Consider the following 13767-nt stretch of genomic DNA (forward strand, 5'->3'; position numbering starts at 1 on the left):
TTGTAAACTCTATGATACCAAAGATAATTTTATCATTGTACTTTCTCATTCTGCTTTTTAGCAATAGCATTCGCAATGTAGAGTCAGCACTTAATAAATGTTTGCATGTTTCTGGGCTTATAAGAAGCTCCTGTAAGTAAAGTCTAGCCTTTAGAGAAAAAAATGGTGACCAATATTTTAACGTGTTCTCAGGCAGTTGCTTGATTGTGTGCTTAGTTTAATAGCTTTGGAGACTTATTTTGAATAAGAAAGTTGTATTTGCCTGAAGTGCTTCCTAATTCTCCTTTTTTCTTATTTTCATCAACTGCCATCTACATTTTTATATGTGACTAGTTCTCTGCCCCTTCATTATTGAGTTCCTTCCTACTCTGGGTCAAAGATTGTGCTAGAAGTTTTTTATTTATCACATTTAAGCCTCATAACCTCCTGGGTATGAGGTAGATATCACTGGGTCCAGAGGATTTATTGGGCTTGCCCGTAAATCCGGGACAAACACCTTTTAGGTCCAGGACTCATTACTAATATCACAACACTAAGCTGATCCCAAATGTCACCCATGGATTACATATAAATATTAGGGGCCATACTTAACACATGGAGTCATCAGAACACTTTTGTACAAAAGTAACATTGAGTATATGTGATTAACTGTTATTTTACAGCTTTAGATCTTGTGAGATATTTTTCATAGAATTGGTGTCTAGTTCATTGTAGGAAAATGTTCCAGTCTGGCAAGGTTATAATTAATGGAGTCAACATGAGTATACACAGTAGACAGTAAATAGGTATCCTATATTGATTCTATTAAGGGGTGTTGGAGAGATTGCCAGTATTTAGTAGACATCAGAGCCAAAGTCCATGACCTAGCTTGATCCAGTGTTGCTCTGAAAACAGAGGCATTTGATTTGCTTTCTCTAGTAAATTCCAGTGCTCAGGCTAAAACACATCTGAAGCATTTAGTACTGTTTGCCTGAACTCCCTGCCACACTTTTAATGGTGGAAACAATTATATGGCCACTGGATGCCACTGTTGCTCAACCAGAAGTCACGAAATGGGGATTCCTGTGGCAATATAATATTAGCCAGTTAAAGAGCATTATTGCTATTACTGACTGTGGATTTATGCTTTCCAACTATTTTTCTTGACGAATGCAACCCTCTACATGAGTTGCACTTGCTGAGGGCAGGTAAAGTTGAGAAGATAGATAAGTTGTTAGCAATGCATTTTTGATACCTTTTACTTTCAATTGCTATGCTATATAAATGTTTTTTTTTTCTTTCCTGCTTTGAGTCCTATAGCTTACAGTCTCCATTACTTATCAGCTGATGTTGCAGACTAAGACCAAACAAGGTGACATGGCCTTCAGCTATTAGAAGGGCCTCTTCATCCTAACAAAGACCCCAGGGTGAGATAGTTTGCATGAACAGTGACTAGAATATTTTTCAGACTCACTAAGCACACATTGCAGATTGAGCGAATTACACGGCTTCTCCATTTATACCAGGCACAAATACATTAAAAATTACTGTATTGTGTACCTTTAAAAAGCAACATAAAGATTGTATGTTTGAAAAAAGATCAGACAAGGTTTGGGACTAAAAAGCTGAAGTAATAAATAAACATGAGGTCAGTTTAGGAACAACCATAATTGCTTCGTATGACAAGATTTGCATAGCAAACACTTCTGATTAATGTACAGTGAAGGCCACAGGAGTGGGAACCATCTTCAGTATCTTTTTAGGATTTGTGCCTTCCAATCTTGAAGGTGTAATTTTAGCCAGCACAATTAGTCATTGTTTACTGAAAGGCAGAGTCAGCTGCACTTCTCTTTAAATATTTGAAATAATTATTTTTATCTTGCCAGATATGTTGATTTTATTTATGTGGTTAAGAAAAATAAAAGTGCCAATTTTACATTAATAGTGAATTTTCATTCACGTCAAACATACTGAAGCAGGAGAGTTTCAAGAGGATAACCCTTTTCAAGTCATAAATTTGAATACATAATTGTGTATATGCATAAAATATTCCAATTACCTAATACATGTATTTTTCTTATTATTTTAAAATATACTTTTATTGTCTGTCTCTTGATTGCCTTTGTAATTAACACTTTGTTATCATCAATATTTGCCGACCTCACATAGGGTCATGAAATGCAATGCTCAATACATTTTTAATTTCTTCCTTCCTCGTTTAAAAATAAAAGTATAAATATTTTCTTTCAAAAACAATCTCTTGATGGGGAAAAATGTGGGAAAATGTAAAGGGAGGAGGTCATACCTTAGAAATATTTACTTTGGAATTTTTAAATGTCAGTGTCATACTAAATTGGAAAAAAGCAATAGACTACTATTTCAGATAGTAGAAGAAAGCTGAAAGTAATGTTTTTAATTTTACATTCAGCAAAAATTTGGGTGAAATTATGGATATATGCATATACATATATATAAACATACGTGTCAATGGCTAACACATTTATTTCACATCAAATACTAGAAAACAACATGAAGCTTAAATGCAATTGTGTTGAAACACAATTAAAATTAGTTTGGGATTTAGTGGTAAAAACTATCACAGATTTGTGATCTTTAAGTAATTCTGTAAGAGTTATTATTCAAAGAACACAATGACAGTATTCAGAACGGTATTTTGAAAATGTTAGAGAGGCAGAAAGCATCTACAGTGATCATTATACATTCAGTATAATGCATAACATCTTCTGCAGTGTGTTGGGGAGTTCCTAAATGGAGAGATAAGTAGATGCAGTAAGACAAGTAGTAATTTCATTTGTCTAAAAGTATTCATTTAACAAAGTCACATTAAGCTGTATGAAGCAGACCTCTCATACCTTCTCATTCTATCTAATAGACAACAATAAATTATCACAATTGTTTTATTTTCTTCCAGTATTTGATTAAATAGAGAACATTTCTCTCTCTCTTTCAATGTTTACCTGAAATGACTACATAGATAAAATGTGGTCAAAATACATGTATTATTAGCTAATATAAATACCTTATATCCTAATAATTGTTAATATCATTCTCTTGAAAATATACATAAAGTACACAAGTTTGTCAATGGCGATACTTTATACAATGTAAGCAAATATTACAGAAAGTATCTAGTGGATTGTTTCTTCATTCAACAATTTACAGAGTAATAGCAACTACTTACAAATTAGTTTTATTTTGAAAGTTAGGCTCATAATGACAAATCCGAAATGGGCAGTATATACATTATAGCATTACACACTATTAATATGATGATTTTAAATAGACTGTATATTTGAGAAAGTCGATTTTGTTAAAAAATTACTAAAATAAGTGCTCCCAATCACAGTTACATAAAAGTTTCACTGAACAAAAAAAAATGTTTCTATAAGTTTATATAGTTTTAGATTTTTTTCCTTGCTTGAATTGTTTTTGTAAATATAGATGTTCTTTCCTCAGTTTCAAAATATTGTCCAGCCTGACCTTTCCCTATATTAATAAAATTATATTGTATACTACTCTTTTTGCACTGAATTCAATATTATCAGCTGTTGGGATATTTGTATCTTTCTTAAGTTATATTTCTTTAATATAATAACAGAGTACTAATATTTTTTTGTATCAGCAATTTAAATATTCAGAAGTAGGTGTGAATGAAACTATATTCATGGTTGATTTCTTAAATGATAATCTAAAACCTTCAAAACAAAGATATACCAACCAGGGTTTGTTTTTGTAAAGTCATTAGAGACCTCTATGATACATCAAAAGGGAAAACATTTGTAGATCGATCGGTATAAATTTATAACCATCCTTCTGTAGAAAATACATAAGAACCACCATACATCCTTTTATTAGTACTTTAATTAGTACATGATGGAAAGTTTAACTTTTGCCATTTCTCTATTATAACTTTTTTGCTACTACTTTGTGAGATTCAATAATTCTAATGGCTTCTCTGCTAGACCCTCTCTACTGGTGAATTATAGTATTAAATGTTATGGAACATGGAATGTTCTCTGTCATGCATAACCCAGAAAAGTAGAAAACTGTGAGTCATTTTGGGCCAGGACCAAGAAGAGAACCCGCCAGGTATCTTGGGCCTCATGACAAATTTTTCAGAGGTGAGGAGAGGCTTGGTAAGGGTAGGCACCAAGAGAATTGGAGAACGGCAATAAAGGGAGCTGGGTTATACTGAGAAGTAATTGATTGGTCAGGGAGATGCCAGGCTACTAAAGTGATGAAAGAAGACTCAACAAGTTTAGGACCCTTTCTGAACTATCAGAACCTTTTTTGCTGAAGCTTTGAAGATTCATCTATTCCTATACAAACCTGAGAAGAAAACACATAGTTTCTAAATGATTACTTTAGTTGAATATTTGGCAGGAGTTCAAGAAAAATTCTAAGAACTCTTTGTGAACTTAGTCAGAATAACATCCATTTTTGTGTACAGGGCAGATGTAACTTTGGATTCTTTTGACAAATCTGTGTGTTAGCCATAACACCATCAAGCTCTTTGCTGAGTTAAAAATACAGAAGGAAGGAAGCACAACATAAAAGAAACTAGCAAATGTTATTTTGGTTCAGATTTCAGGCCAGGTACAACCATAGCCTCAATAAGTAACCTCATTAGTTCACTTATCCATAAGTAAAGCAACATGAAAAAAATAGAAATGTTCCTTTTCTTCTTAGTTTTTAATTGGCAACTGTTATTGAAGGTTCACTTTATCTTTAACTTATAAAATAGTAGAAAAAACTACGTGGGACACAAGAATTTAGATTAAGAAAATATATCAAAGGCAGATACAAAACAGGAAAAGGTTTTACTATGAAAATCATTTTTGCATAATTTTGTTGGAAAAGAATAATCTGTCCAAAGAGCTGAAATAATTTTGCAGTTTCAACCACAAACCAAAAATGTCCATAAGAACTTGGACAAACATTGATGAATGGACATAAAAGCAACACAGATTTGATTTGTTTAATCACTTTTCCTTAGCACTTAAAAAATTAAGGCTTAATTGTGAACATAGAAAGAAAACATTTATTAACCAAAAGTGAAATATTCTTAATATTATTTGGGAGGTCTTCTTTGGATATTAAATTAACTAAGGAAAGAAACGTGTCTTTAGTTAATGTATATTAATGCATTTAAAAAAATGCTTGTTTTTATTTTTTTATCTTTAAAATATTGAACACCAAAATAACAGAACGTCAGAACTCTGAGTCTTAAGAACAAAGATGTTATTTCAAGTACTAGTTAATAAATAAACATATAAAACAAACAAAAACCACCAACACTGTGTCTGTTTTGATTGATCATCATAATAGTGAACCTGATTGGAATTTACCAAAATTTGTTCTTGGCTGATAGAATAGTAAAGATCCAAAGTCTTGAGTACTTCACAGTAATATAGTAGTGAGCTTATTTGTATATTTTCCGAAAGCATTTTAAGTTGGGCTGAGTTTGTGCCTCATAAGAAGAGGTATATGTATGATTAAATGGGGAAAAAAGGAAAGAATATAAAAAACATTTGAAGTCTGATTTGACTTGCACTCAGTAACAGACGCATGAAGTCTTCAATTTGGGACATAACAATCCCTTTCTTTAAAAATGAGGTAATTGGCTCACAAATATGAAATGAATTGCTTGTGACCCCAAGATAACTTAGAAAGATGATGAAGAAGATAATAGGCAGTGATGGAAATTAAGATCCTATGGTTTTAAATGTTTAGGAGAAGATAATTGAATTATTGTAGGGTCTTGTTTTCTTTCTTATTTGATATCTGTTCCAAATTTATATTTGTAGTCAATAGCAAAATGTCTAAGCAGCAAACTCTAATTTTACCTTTAGGTAAGTTTAAGAAACAAGCTGGAGATTGGAGTGATCTATAAGACTTTGAGACAATGTTTCTAATTCAACACTGTACTCTAAGATCAATGCATTCTTTTTTCCCACCAGTAGCGTTCTGTCACTCATGATGTCAAGGCTCTCTTTGAATTCCATTACTAATGGAAGAAATGAAGAAGAGTATGTGGGGAAGCAGCAAAGGCCAAAGGAATTTCTATGTTGGGGTTATGGCTTCAGCCAAGGGAAATCAGGAGAAACTAAAGAATATGAAGTGAATTGCTCATGACTCCAAGATAATTTAGAAAGATGATGAAGAAGATAATGATGGAAATTAACTGCCCTTCCTCAAAGGGCATTATGGCCTAGATGATCTCACTCAAGTTAGAGAAGTTCTTTTACTATTTCATGCTGTTCTGGTTTCAGGTGACAAAAACAAAAATTGAACTAGCTTAAGGAAAAAGGGGGGGTTGAACAACTAAACCACAGGAAGTGCGTAAATATTCCCTAGACTTATGTGGACTTTTGTTCCTTTAAAATGGTAGCTTCATGCTTTCTTGCTGTACCCTGGTCATCCCTATATAGAAGGAAACATAGACAGGCCAGCTCTGAGCTTTTATATTTCAAAAGCTACCAGCGAATGACTACATACAAACTCTTTAATTCCCATGCACAAAATTCCCAGAGAATAGACTCAGTGGGAATGACTATCTCTCAGCCATTCAGCAGTGACCAAGGTATTTTGATTGGTCCAGCTTATTATTTTGAGTGGCCCAAATTAGAACAGTGAGTGGGGGTTGTTGTATCATGGTGGCAGACCGAAGTTAAAAAATGTAGAACTGAGGGTAGGGCAGTTCCTAGAAAAAGGGTACTACTGAGCAGATAATTCTAGGTATTCACCAGTGGTTTGCTGAATAACAGATTGGTTATTCATATTTTTTTTCCAGATTGCAAATAACAGCAAAATATTTCAGTTAACTCAGCTGATAGGGATTTATTGTAAGGATACATGGGGAAGTGAAGAAATACAGAGATTCAGCTTAGAAATATTCTAGCAACCCAGTTAGCAAGTCCTTTCCACATTGTGTAGCCAATGTCCCCTATTCTGATGTTCCTTTTTTCTGAGATGGGAAGCCAATGAGAGCAGACACAAAAAGAATTGAATCTTGACTAGCTTATGGAGTCTACTTTCTTACTCTTCCAGTTTGTCCACACAGGGCACCACCTTCAGGTCTACGTCTCTAGGGTCTCATATTCAAATTGTTTGAGCTAGACTCTGATTGGGTAGACCAGTTACCACAGGGTATAGGATGCTTTTTTGGGGGTAGAGCTTTAATGCCAACTTATTTTATAGGCTGCTTGTCAGATACCCAACTTTGGCCAGGTATCAATCACTGTTTCAATTGGTTAGAACCAGGAAAATGGGGTCAAGGCAGAACAAATGGAAAATTAGAGGCAAATCATGAGTGTGTCAAGTAATTTAATTGGTAGATACCTTCAATGGGCTTTCTAGAATCCAAAAAAATATAGACTTTTTTTTTAAGCCAATGAATGTTAATTTAAATCCTTCTTTTGACAAGAATTATTTTAGATGCATGGGTGAAGTCAAGATATTTAGGAGAGTTTCTCCAACAGAAGACCTATAAAATTAATAGGACAGTAAAAAACATCTCAATGGATACAAGCAGAAAAAGCTCCCGAATATCCAGTCTAAAAAATTTTCCCTCAATTTAAGCTAAAATGCACCATCTACTTCTTTACCTCTTGCAACATAATTGTTATCAGAAGATATATATATTTTTTTTTTTCCAAAAGAGAAAGTTAAACTTTTCTGAAAGCAAGAAGTTGGGCTTTTTAAATCACTTAAATTGTTATTTGGGGGACAGAATGGAAACTTAAAAGAAGCAGCTTTCATGGAAGAGAGGTGTCTGAAAGTCATAGAAAGCAGAAGGGGATTTAAGGAAAGGGGATGGAGATTGAATGAAAGAAAAGGGGAGCGGAGTGGGTGGGGAGTAGAGAGGATGGGGGGATAAAAATAGAAAGCAAAGATAATCCCAAATAGCAGTGCGTTCAGTTCTGCTGTAGTCAGTACCACTCTGATCAAGTCACTATTAGGCTCAGTTTCTTCATGCCTGTGGCTGCCTGCTTCTGGGTAAAACAGTATGCTCAGCTTGTTTGGCCTCTACTCTGTGCCTCTTACTTGCTGTGGGCATTAGAAAGGGAAGACTTTAGGCTTCTGAGTTGAGGCTGCTGTTTCTCTTTGTTCTCAGCTTCACAGAAATTCTATGGGGATAATGCTATAGATAAAAAACATGAAGGAGGAGTGGGGAGGTCTCAAATGATGAGTGAAAAGGGAGGGTGGCTTGATTTTTAAGTTCCCATGATACTTCTTATTTATGTATCTGTTGCTTCTAGAGAAACTGAAAAAGAGAAACAATTCATACATAAAATGCCTGCGCAAATAGCAAACCAATAACCTACTACCCGTATGAGATTCTGGCCTCTGTCCAGTGTACAGTTTCAGAGCTGTAAAAAGCAAGGGATATATGTGCATTGATATGACCCAATCCCAGAATATTTTAGATCAAGAAAAGCCCAAGCACTCCCATAGCTAGCAATGACCTGGAGATTAGGGAATGTGAACTTGCATAATGAGAACATAGAGGAGGCCTAAAGCTGGGTCCATTGTAGAATAAGCCTAATTATTTGAGGTTGGTTTTATCCTGACATGGTTTTCTTCTTTCAGACCGAAAAGTGCAGGCCTGAGACAATTTCTAGCCTTTAGAGCCAAATCGGTACCTTTGGACTAGAATCTGCTTAATGAGAATAAACCCCAAACTAAGTTGTCCTAGAGCCCCAAGGTAAAAGTGAAATGACCCATAAAGCTAAAAATCAAAGTACGTAGCTTTAGAAATGGGGAATTTTGGTTTAACTCAGTGTAGGTCAGTTTGGGAGGGCAGGAATGATGGGAGAGACAGAAAACAGGTGATTATGTCCCCAGGATTATCAGTTACTGAACCAGCTTTTAAACTACTGAGTGTGGAGTGCAAGGGGGATAGACAAGGAATCTTAATGCCTAAAGCAACGTTTTATTTTCTTCTGTTTCTAGGGAAAGTCTGGTCTGTGGTGAGCACTGTGGGGCAATGGAGAAAATGGTGAATTTCTTTTTTTTAAAAAATATATATTCTGTAAGCATCCCTCCAGTGTTTTGGCACTCCGCGGGCCAGCTGTCCCGAGCCTCTGTTTCAATCTGTGGCCTCGGGTGAGCCCTTTAAATCCAGCTTCCCCCGCCCACACCACCACGCTCCCGCTCCTTGACAGGTGTTTTCCCAACTCCTGAGGCCGAGGATTTTGGGGAGTGGCTGAGCCAATAAGATTTTCCTTTGGGGGAGGGGGCGGGAGAAAAGGCGTGGCTAGAGGGTCAGAGCAGGGGCGGGGTTTGCGCTGCTGAGCAGAGTCAGCCTGGTTGCGTGGAGGGTTGTTTTATCCGCCCCCCCGCCACACACCTTTTTTCTTTTTTTTTTTTTCTCCTGGAGTCTTATTAATTTCTCTGTGGGGCTGCAGCTGGAGACCGCGGAGCGTTGGAAATGACGCTCGGAGCTTTAATTACCGCAGCCGCCGGACAAGTCTGAGGAAAGCTGACAGGAAAAAGGACTGGATCGGGGGAGAAGCAAGAAGCTCCCCCCCACATCCCCCCCGCTCCCTTCTTCCCAATTTGGACTGGAGGTGCAAGGAAACTAAAAAGGGAGCCGAACATAGCCTGGCTCGGTCTAGGGGCCGGAAACCTACCGCCTCTTTGCAATCAACTTTTTTTGGAAACCTTTCCCCCCCCCCCTTCCTTTTTATTGTTGCCCAACCAGTGAGAAATAGACAAAGTGAGGAGGAACGAGAGAGCGAAGGATCACACGGGGAAATAGCTGCACAGTCCGGCCAGGAGCTCCACGCTCACATACTCGAGCACCCTCTTACACGCGCACACACTCACGCACACTCACGCGCACACTCTCCCCCTCCTCTGGTCCCCGGCCCTAGACCCGCGATCGCGGACTCAGTGGCCGGCGCTCGGAGCCAGTGCACCGCGCGCGCGACGCGCCAGTTCCCCCGCGCACCCACGCGCGCCTGGCTGAGGGATATCCTCCGCGTGCCCGAAAGGGGATATGCCATTTGGACATGTAATTGTCAGCTCGGGATCTGAGACTTCCAAAAAATGAAGCTGGCAACAGGACTGTGCGTCTGGGTGAGCCTTCTGGTGGCGGCGGGGACCGTCCAGCCCAGCGCTTCTCAATCAGGTGGGTCGCGGTCCCTTCTCGCGCTCCAGTTGTTGAACCTGCTGCAGCCGGCTTGGCTCTTTCGCCCCCTTCGCCTAACCTGAGACCCACTGGTTCTCAGGCGAGGAGGGACCACCTCACTGGGGCCTCTTCCTTGGGCTCTCGGTCGCCCCTCATTCTGTCCTCAAACTTACCCTGTATGTGTGCATGCATTTATTATCGTGAAAAATCACTCTGCACCCCTGTTCTTTTCCTCTCTTCTTACCCTCCCCCCCCTTTTTTTCTCGCGCGTTTTCTGTGAGCCTGAACGAGATCCCTCTGGTCGCGCCTGTTGTGCGGGACGTGGGAGACCCAAACCCCGAGTCAGAGGGGACGCTACCCTCTGCGTCTGGGCCCCCCGAGGGGAGAATCCTGGCAGAAGTGCTCACCGCCCGGGCCTCGGAAGGTCTGGGGTCCTGGGGCGGTGCCAGCTGGGTGCTTGTGGGCGGGAGGGCGGTGGAGAGTGGGGCTCCGGACGCAGGCTTTGCACCTGTGTGTGCTGCCAGCGGCCACTGCGCCCCCAGTCGCCCGAGCCTTACCGGGTCAGACCCAGCTGGAGCCCAGCCTGGGCAGCTGGAGCGGCAGGCGGGCCCGCCTTGGCCCGAGGGCCGGGAACTCGGGGCCTTCTCGGCCTGTGTCCCGGAGCTTTCGCCCCATGGACTTGGGCAGAGATTGCTTGCCTGCCTGACCTCTTAAAAAAAAGAAAAAAAAAAAAAGTTGACATACTTGAGCCGGGAGCCCGGCTTTCTTGTCGGTTGCTGGGTTTGGCTCCAGGAAGAGTTGTTCCTGTAGTTCAACTTGCTATTGGCCGGAGTCCCTCCAACTTCTCTGTTTACTGCCCGGCGCGGCTGCGGAGCCGACTCGTCAAGCGGATTGACGGAACCCGAGGTGGGCGCGGCTGCGCTGAGCGCGCGGCTACTGTTTACTGGCGAGCTTGAGCCCCAGGTACCTGGACAGGCCAGGATAAAAAAAAAAAAAAAAAGTGACCCTTGAGAGGCAGTGCGGTGGAGCTGGCGCGCCGCGGCAGGCAGGGCTAATGACAGTACCTGCAATGCGAGGGAGCTCAAAGTTTCTGACACTTGAGTTTCCTGGGGATGAAAGTGGGACAAGAAAGGACAGAAGAGAACCGGTGTCTGACGCGGCCACGGGGCGGCCTTTTGGAGAGCCGGAGAGATTTCCGGGGCTGCTCCCGGGAGCGTGGGAGGCAGCTAGAGAAGATAAAGCCTCCAGGAGTGGCGATAGGGAGAGCTTTAGGCCCTGGGAGGGTGTCCTTCTGACCTCACCAAGAAAACAGCGCGCCGTAGTTTCCCCGCTCCGCCCCCGCCGCCTCCCCCTCCTTGCCTAGAAAATAACAAGTTACAATCATAGAGTCTTTCAGAACGACCTTCGAATGGCACAATGCGCTTCGTTTGTACTGGTCCTTTGCACTCTCCCGATTACTCTGAAATTCTTCATGCATACCAGGTCCCGCGCTCCAGCCACCTCCAGAATTATACACCAACACGGACTTGAGATTCCAAGCGGGCTCTTAGATACATCCCTTTTTATCTCCCTCTCCACTCCGAGTCCCTTCATATTTTTCTCTCAATGGGTTGATTATGCACATTGACCAATTCAAAAGCAATTGCGAGTGACATGCAGGCTTAGCCGAGAGGAATTTCTAGGAGGCGACCCACTGGGGGCTGTCTGGTTCAGCTTCAGCCGCTGGGGTACCCGGCTCCGTGTCCGCAGCAATTTGGTATTAACTCTGTGGCTGGGGTTGAGCTATGCCGAAAAGCCCTTTTCAGAATTTCTGCAAGGAATGTAATCCAAATTAGTTCTGCAGCTGTCTTCTTCCTCGTCTCAGGCGACACCGACTCGCGCCCTCGCTGGTCTCTTCTCGCTTCCCCCCGCGAATTGCCAGACCCACAAGTGAGCCCATTTAGAACGCGAGGATTAGCGTGCCATTGTCGTTCCCTGTGTGATCCTGTACTTGAAATTCTAGGGGCACAAAGCCGAGCCTCACTTGTTCAAAACACAAAGTGATCTAGATGAAAGGGCCGCACAAAGAAAAGCTTTCGGGTGCATCCCTGGTATAATTGCAACAAGCATGCTAAGGTGACCCACTGGAAACTGTAAATGCCCCTGGGGACTTCTTTTTTCATCCTACCCACTCTTCAGCCCTGCCGCACCTGGCAGGAAAAGTTCAGCTGGTTTTAATGTAGTGCTTTTATAAAACCAAGTTACTGTCTGGGATATGAGTGAAGATCTATGTGTTTGTGGCTGTGTATGTGTGGCTGTATGCTCCAAGTAAATACATATTGCGTGTCTCTCGTCTCGCGGTTAGCAGTCAGTAGCAGTTTGGAGGAGTTTGTTTTGGTCCAAATGAGAAATTAAGTGCGGATAAGTAAACTAAGCTGCCAGAGGGCGACAAGATGTTGAGTGAATTGCTTTTAGATGAAACAAATTAAGGAAACGAGGGAAGACAATCTGCTTCTCGCATTATTAGACACGCTTGGAGTTCAGGGGAAAGTGGCATATTTTTGAAATGCTAATTTCTTAAGAAGCAGAAGGAATGCACCTTATTTACTGCTCTATGTGAACAGAATAAAAATATGCGGGGGATTATTCTGTTGTATAGATCTAAGATATTTCTTATAATTGTGAGGGAACGAGACTTGTTTTTTTTTCTTTTGCTTGGGAAAAAAAAATCAGCTTTAGAGAAAGCGATTGTTTTTAGTAATTCTGGAGGACTGTCTCATTTCCAGTGATTTATTTTATGGAGAAATATTATACCCATGGGCCCTCTATATGGCTATTATAAAGCCTTTACTACCAAAAGGAATAACTCCAAAATTTGTATCTTCCTGTTACGATTGAAAAATAATCAGTATCACCTTTGCATTGAAATAAAATATACAGTAGTATTGAAGTGATAGTCTTACACACCTTGATAGATATGTGATGAACAAGTTCAGTTCCCATTTCTTATTTGCAAGTAACTTAGTCCTGCTTTTCATTCAATAAAAGAACATACATTTTTCTACATATTTAAGATATCGCTCCAAACTTAAGGAGAAGAAAAAGGTTAATAAAACTTAGTTAAATGATTCGAAAGATGTTAAATATATTTTCAGGAAAAAAACCTCTTCCTTACACGTGTTTGCTGTAAGCACAGCCATGGGTACACTGTTTTCTTTATTTTTTCTTTTAATTTTGAAATTCTTATATACATAAAAGGGGTCTTTTTAAACAGTATTGTTTTTTCTTCAGAATGCTTCTAAATAAATTTATACCTGTTACTATAACTGCACATAACTTGAAAATGCTGTAATGTGGACTGTTATGATAAAAACGGAAAGACTGGTTGTGTCATGATTCCTGTCTTCTGATTTTCTTCTCTTAAATGAAAATGCTTTTATTTATTTTAATCATGCATGCATCAAAAGCCAATGTGTTCGAAAATCAAGGCACTTACTGCTTTATATATATGTATTTTTTCATTTCCGCACTGGAAATGTGTCTTAATTAAGAAATTACATTAGAATATTTACCAGGGCATGTGCTTCATGGAAGATTTACCCATTTTTTACTCTAACCGGAACACAGTAAGTTTGCATTGACTGAATTTTAGA

At 39.9% G+C, this 13767-nt stretch overlaps 1 protein-coding gene across 1 annotated transcript in view; it reads left to right on the forward strand.

Annotated features, from left to right (window-relative positions):
* The first annotated feature begins 9232 nt into the window (after positions 1–9232).
* The window catches only part of ERBB4 (erb-b2 receptor tyrosine kinase 4), a 1016037-nt gene continuing 1011502 nt past the window's right edge, over positions 9233–13767 (forward strand). Inside the window, exon 1 of the mRNA XM_011358660.2 lies at positions 9233–10135. Coding sequence (XP_011356962.1) covers positions 10054–10135 — 82 coding nt within the window. The 5' untranslated portion in view covers positions 9233–10053. The remainder of the gene's footprint in view (positions 10136–13767) is intronic.

The sequence above is a fragment of the Pteropus vampyrus genome, unplaced genomic scaffold, assembly GCF_000151845.1.
Source record: "Pteropus vampyrus isolate Shadow unplaced genomic scaffold, Pvam_2.0 Scaffold42, whole genome shotgun sequence".
NCBI classification, from domain to species: Eukaryota; Metazoa; Chordata; class Mammalia; order Chiroptera; family Pteropodidae; genus Pteropus; species Pteropus vampyrus.